The sequence below is a fragment of the Rhodnius prolixus genome, unplaced genomic scaffold (assembly GCF_049639745.1).
Source record: "Rhodnius prolixus isolate KJV_2025 unplaced genomic scaffold, Rpr scaffold_19, whole genome shotgun sequence".
NCBI lineage: Eukaryota > Metazoa > Arthropoda > Insecta > Hemiptera > Reduviidae > Rhodnius > Rhodnius prolixus.
In genome coordinates, this window is record NW_027411584.1 from 1,866,271 (window position 1) to 1,873,501 (window position 7,231).

At 34.8% G+C, this 7,231-nt stretch overlaps 1 protein-coding gene across 2 annotated transcripts in view; it reads right to left on the reverse strand.

Annotated features, from left to right (window-relative positions):
* Positions 1–4,694, reverse strand: part of LOC141448331 (lachesin-like) — a 78,295-nt gene extending 73,601 nt beyond the window's left edge. Inside the window, exon 1 of one of the 2 annotated variants that reach the window (XM_074116664.1) lies at positions 3,001–4,694. In XM_074116664.1, the coding sequence (XP_073972765.1) occupies positions 3,001–3,253 (253 nt within the window). In that variant the 5' untranslated portion in view covers positions 3,254–4,694. The remainder of the gene's footprint in view (positions 1–3,000) is intronic. The other variant, XM_074116663.1, reaches the window with a different exon arrangement.
* Positions 4,695–7,231: the final 2,537 nt, after the last annotated feature.

Sequence of the window (7,231 nt, forward strand, 5' to 3'; positions counted from 1 at the left end):
GTAGTTGGACGTAAAGCCCCGCCTGAAAAAATAGGCGATTACTTTACTTTACTTACATTGAAAATGTGGTTAGAACTGGCGTATTGGATAATGGCTTTTATATCTGGTCCGTCGTAGCATGCTTGAGACGGAAACATAAATGAAGTTGACGTCAGACTAGTCTACCTCTGTTGATGGTTGAAAATCCGAAACCGAAATATACCATTATATTGTATTTAATTACCCCCACACAATTCTCAAATTTGATCTCATCTTTGGCAGCATCTTGTGTTTGTTCACAGCAAGGGTTTTTTTTCTTTTTGTAATTCTTATGAAACACGAGTGTGGAAACGGAAATAAAATAAATAAGGGCAGGATGTGGTGAACGAAATGACAAAAATTTAGTTGTTTAACCATTACCTTGTACAAACATTTGGACAAAATTCCATTAATTACTTTCAATCTAATATCGATTTTGTTTTCATTTTAAACTTGTTAAAAGTTTCCGATTCGAAGAGTTTTATCGATGTATTTACTCTTTCCCCCCTCCACATTCATTTATTTATTTATTTTTTTGCTGCGAGTTGAACTTCCAGTTGATTAGATATTGAATTAGTTTTGTTTTTATTCTACTTTATCGATATTCTGAGTTTTTTTTTTTTAAAGTAATTATATCGAATATTGAAGGAAATTATATAGTTGAAAAGTTATTTAAAGGGTTATTTCTTAAAGTTTTTGATAGAGAAAAGCGGAATAAAATAAAGCAAAACGAAGAAAAGTTTATTTTAGTTTTTCTTTTATTTTTCTACTATTGAATTTTCCTTTTTGGAAAAGTTTAACCAGTTTTTTTTTTTTCTTTTTATAAATATTTGATACAATTCAAGTTCAAAGTAATTTCTTCTTTTTAAATTTGGTCAAAATGTTTTTCGCAGAAGTTTCGATTGTACTTTGGGTATCGATAGAAAAGAGTAATTATTATCTATTATTAGTAATTATATTGAAAATTTAAAGAAAAAAACAATTATAATAACAAAGATAAAATAGTAAAGGGTTCAAACGCAGCGGCAGGCCCTTAGATTTCCTCTTTTTAGGAGCTTCTTGCAGCCACCACTGTCCAATGATGGCCCTATGTAACGAGAGAACTCTGTCTGGAGGCCGGCAGTGCAGAGATGGAGAAAAAAAAATTAAAAAATTGATAAAGAAAATTGTAAATAGAAACAAAGGATCTGTTAAATATTAATATAACAGCGCTGTAGAATTATTAATTTAATAAAATGAACCGAAAGAAGCTCAAGTTGCAAACATGTTAAAATTTAATTAAAATCTGATATATTCCAGGAATATTAGGGATAATTATCCCTACTTTACCTTCTCTCAGTTTATCTTTAATTTGGGCGTTAATTATAAATATTATGGTGAGCAGCATTACACGATACGTATACACAAAGTTCGAATTCATTTATATTTTCAAACTCGAGAATAATTGACCAGTATTTAATTCTCACCGACATCACGTAGTTTGCTAAGCCCGTAGGAGCCATTTTTTTTTTTTGAGGAAGTGATGCTGAGCATAATCAGATGATATTCTCGTAAGTTCTAAACTCAATATTCTTCTTTAACCAGTTTAAGAGTGTTTAAACGTGTATACAAGTCAAATCAAATCTCTGTTACGGTGCGTTCGACGTGTATACTCGTTGTGAAAAAAATATAAAATTGCCATTAACTACAAAAAACTCGAAATTTTAATAAAATACAATAAGAATAATTATTTGATGGCATATTTCCTTTATCTTACCCAATAGAACTGCGGTTGGAGCCAGCCAAGTGGATAAGTGGTTGGTACATGTATGGTCTCCGCAGTAGAGATTGGGGAATTATGCCCACAAATAGAAAAGCTCTCAACCCTCGTGCTATGCCCGTTTTTACCTTAGATAGAGGTTCAGACCTCACAGTACGAGCATGATTTCATTTTACTTAGAATTCAAAAAAGCTCTTTTCTTCCTTGTAAAAAAAAGCTCTTGTGCGTCCCTAATTAACTAGGCAATGCATAACGTGAAGCGGTGCAAGATTTTTGAAATGCACACAGAATGCTCTGGTAATCTCAAGCCCCCCAGAGAGATTGCAGAAAAAGTTGCTTGCAGTGACTTATTACGACTATTGTAAACTTTTGGTCGTTTTGCCCCCTGCGTTCTGCCACGTGTATACACGTCATTGTCTGATTTGTATTTGACCTGCGTTCGACATATTTGTATACACGACATTGTCTGATTTTAATTCCGCACATTGTGGTTTTTTTTTTTGTTTTTTTTTTTGCTTAACTGGTTAAACCGGAAATAATACTTTACACAATGGAGTTTTCTTCTTTAGAAAAGGCTATGAAACGATTTTCTTCAAACTTTGTGTACACCATGTACTCGTACGATGTACACGTTTTTTTTTAAAACAATATCCCAGAATGTTCGATAATGGGACACTTTGGGGAGGGGGAAGAGAATTATACTTTCGTCTAAAAGGTACTCTTTTCAGCGTAATGTACCGGAAGCGTATTGCTTAAATTCAGAGTTTGAAGGGGAATTCCGAAACCGGAAGTTCCTCTTTAGTCAGATTTTCTTGAAAAAGTTGTTTCCTCCCCTAACTTCTGCTCGTATTATATTACGTACACGTAGATCCAATACTTTTATTTGGATTAATTTTTTTACAAATATTATTTCATTTATTAATTTTTTCAGCGCAGAGTTTAATTTGAGGGGCGCTGGAACGTAAATCCGCTAAATACACAATATTAAACAATTTAAACTCAATACATACTCTTGCAATATTTATTTACTCGCGATACATTACTTAAAAAGTTTTGTTTTAAAGCTCAAAATAATTTATTTTTTGGTACAAAATATAATCAAATTTTAATTCATTTAAAAATTTTAAATTGTGTTTAAATCTTAAAAATAAAATATAAAAAAAAAATTGATATTTTTGCTAAATATGAAAATAAAATAAATAAATCAGAAATAATGAGCTTACCATTAATCGCGATATCGAAGATAAAGACATAAAGCAGGAGGACGATACGAAGACGTATAGAGTACGAACTGTTCAGAAGTTTGAACATTTGTAGACGACATGTAGGAGAGACGATGATCCCAGGACGGCCGCCTGTCTGAGACTGGCACAAGTCTGGCGGTAGTTGGGAATACTGGATTGCTCGGCTCCAGCGTGTGCGAGTGTGTGTGTGTAGAAGAGAACTGTCGGTCGGGTAGACAGCGCTCCCGATCATGGCCCCGCTGAATGGAAGTGGGAGAGGTTTGTCCGCTCGCTCTCCCTCTAAACGGGGCACTCATCCTTCTCTCTCCCCCTCCTCTGGGCGGGGGACGAGTTGTTACTGTCTAACTGTTCCTGCTACTTCACCACACACAAACACACACACCCCCAAAATGCACCCATCCTTCTCTACAACTTCCCGCCCTGGACTGGTAACTTTTAACCACCGTTGCTTTTGGTTTTGGCCTATTCCTGTTCTCTTTTACTTGCTTCTCCCCGTGTGTACTAGTCCACAATCCCCCCCCCAATTTTGCCCTGTGATCTCCCACAAGTCTCCACAAACACCAAGTCAAAAAGCTTTCCAGAGTTGTTGCTTTCTTTTTCTTTTCCTTTTTATCGTCTGGCCTTGTTTGATAAAGTAAATCAGCTGATCTGGTGTGGCTTAATCGAAACTAGGGAAAAAGGAAGTCTAATCCATGGACTAGCCAAATAATTAATCCACTTCTAAATTTACTCAACACTCTCCCTGACTCCATACTAACGCACGCACAATCTAAACATAGAACCCCTCTACTCCAAGTAGTAAATTGCTTAATAGAAATGGACCAATAGGCTCCTATTCTTAGCGTACTCTAATTCTGACCCAGATCTTTTTGATTAAAGCTTTTAATCTATCTAAAACTTGATCACATAAATTACAGTAATGATTACAGTAATAGTTTTTAGATAGATCAGTTTAAGTTTTGCCCAAATCCTTCATCAGCTTCAGTACATATTTACTGAAGGTTCTTGCATCATAGAAGCATAGAATCCATAGAGCTATCTCTTGAGCTCTTCTTAGTGCTACGATTAACCATGAAATCCAAATAATGGACTTATTACCCCCCAAAATTGTGGTTTCAATAATTAAAGCTATCTCTTGAGCTCTTCTCAGTGCTACGATTAACCATGAAATCCAAATAATGGACTTGTTACCCCCCAAAATTGTGGTTGCAATAATTAAAGCTATCTCTTGAGCTCTTCTTAGTGCTACGATTAACCATGAAATCCAAATAATGGACTTATTACCCCCCAAAATTGTGGTTGCAATAATTAAAGCTATCTCTTGAGCTCTTCTTAGTGCTATGATTAACCATGAAATCCAAATAATGGACTTATTACCCCCTAAAATTGTGGTTGAAATAATTAAAGCCCGACACCGCTAAGTGGAGAAGGGGATGGGCGACTTAAAGGACAAAAATTGCAAAGAAGAAGAAAAAATAAGGGAAGAAATTAATTTAAAAAAAACACAAACAACCGTTGAGCGCCACGTTGTTATAAAGATAAGGCAAAATGAAGTGGTGTTAACAGCGAACCACCAGGAGGAACAGAAATGAACAAAATAAAACAAAATAAATAAAAACAAATAAAAGAACAAAGTAACAGAAAAGCAGGACGCACTATTCATTGATAACTAAATTGACACGAACAAAAACACAAAAAAAAAATAAACAAACGAACAAGAAAAATGCAAAATGAACAATAATAAATAAAAAGTAGTTTACTTAAAATAGTTATAAAACTACAGTTCTTACAGCTTAATAAACTAAACAAAAAAGGTCTCTAATTTGAATATTGGCCAATATTAAAGAATCTTACATATAATATTCGCACAGATTTCCACTTGCTGTAGAACGAAATACCAGCTCTTCCGGTCGTCCTCGATGTTGTAGGCGTTGACCCTATATCCCCGAGAGGTGAATCTACCTGGGAAATTCTACCAAACAGGTGCACTGGCAGGATAGTCCTTATTTTCGCCTATTTTTCTTAAAAAAAAAAAAAATCCAGTATTCAACCGTACGTGGCACTTCCGTCTCACTTGAGAGATGCTCCAACACTGCTGTCTATCCCCCTCTCTCTCTGCCGCCGCGTCCACCAGTTTCCTGTTCTGAAAATTTATTTTTCCCCCCACTGAACTACGGGGTTTCCGGCCCTTCCTCAACGAACTCTATTCTTTACATATCCTTTTACAAAACAAAAATAAACTATTTACGATTATATTCCCTGAACTATATTCGGGTAATAGACCTACCAAGACTGAAAACTTCTTTACCGTCCTAATTGGACCGACGCTAGCTCTAGAATGCAGGAGCTCTAGATCTCAAAAAAGGGTTGGTGACAAAACATACGGATACAAAATTCAGACTTACCAATTTAAGATGGTATCCTGTTCTACGTCACAAAGTGTGACACTATCGAACTCAACATTTCTTTTCGTAAAGCAGAGCTTTCGGAAAATACCGGAAATACCATCATACTACACTCACTCATTGCTCTAATCGTACAATCTCTCGCCGTCATCAAGTTTTTGGTCAGATTCCCAAATCTCGGGTATCCCCACTGTACTGAAAGTGTTACACATCAAAACCAGAAGACCAAAAAAGCCTCTAAACTTGAGTATCCGGTTTCATCAGCAGATCTTGAAAATAGTACAGAAACAGGAAAGGAAGAAAGACATAATATTCTCCCACAACAAGAACATTAATTATTTAATTAATTAAGGATCCTCCAGGAAGAGATGGTGAGTGATGCTCCAGAGTTCTCCATGGATATTCAATTCATCTGCCAGGATGCTGTGAACCCAACACGCTGTAGCTAAGATTGACGTGCCCATTTTTTTTTTCCGACCCCTCAAAAAAACGATAATTCCCTTCGATAACCCTGCTCTGGCTTTGCTACCTGTGCTTCAAAGTTCTCATATTAAAGCAAGCTGAGCTTTAACTCAGGGAAGACATGAGTATTATGTAAGTTTTCAATTTTATCGTTTCGTTTTACAGATGGTTTGCTTGTAGATTTTTTGAATTTAGAGCTTTTTCGCCCAAAAAAATTAGGTTTAGATTGGAGATTAGATTAGTACAAGGGATGGGTACCGCTCCTGAAGAATCCGCTGCCATCAGAAGCTTATGTAACTATCCCACTGAAGGTCTAGTAATGTTTCCGCTCTTCTTGGCATCCTAGAAGATCGGAGAAAGCTCTTAAATCCTGTTTCGATTCCTCTAGATTGGCTCTTTTATCCAAATTTTGTGACTCTTCAGCCTGTCCAAAATAAATTGTATATTTCAATTTTATTGAAACAAATGAAAATTTCATTTATTAAAGTTAAGATATTTTTTCAAAAAGAATTTTAAATGTGATAGGTTTGAAATTGAATAGAATTATATTAAAATACAGTACGTAATATATAGGAGCTGCCGCCATTTTCATTCAAACACAGGTTTAGTTATTATTTATTTGTTTATTTACTTTGCAATACGTGAAAATAAATATATAAAACGTTTAAATGTTATTGAATATCATAAAATAATAATTAGTGTATGAAAATGACCTACTGAGGTTTTTTACACCATCTTCCCTGCGGCTCTTGGTTAAGATTTATTAAAATTATTTAAGGAGAAATGGCTATCGACTTAAAATAGGTTGCCGACTCCTTCTCTAGATTGAGGAAGGAGTTATGATTATATCGAACTTATGCTATGATCTCATCTGGCCAGTTCTTATTCCTTAACCAAACAGGTTACGGGAGCCAAGATACCTTCCCCTGATATTCTGAAAAACCTACTAGTAGCTAGTCAGAAAAAAGGCTACTTGTGTTCGTTGAAGATTTTCCAGAGTGACGCTAACCATATTCTTTGTGTTCTCAAGTTTCAAAGGAAATTTAATTACGTAAAACTAGGTTTAGGGAAAAATCATGAAAGTGTTAACACCTTATTTACTTATTTATTTATTTTTACTGTACATAAAGTTTATGTACAGTACTTTTAACAATGTACTTTTAACAACAAATTTTTGATGATATAAAATAATTTAAAAGATTCTTTTATTTACAAATAAAGAGAGATAGAGACAGAGGAGAAAAGAATTATTTTTACTAAAAGTACCTAGTTGAAATATAGTATGAAGTATAAAGATGAATCTAGGAACTGTTTAGTATGTGAAGGAGCACATACCTGGACCC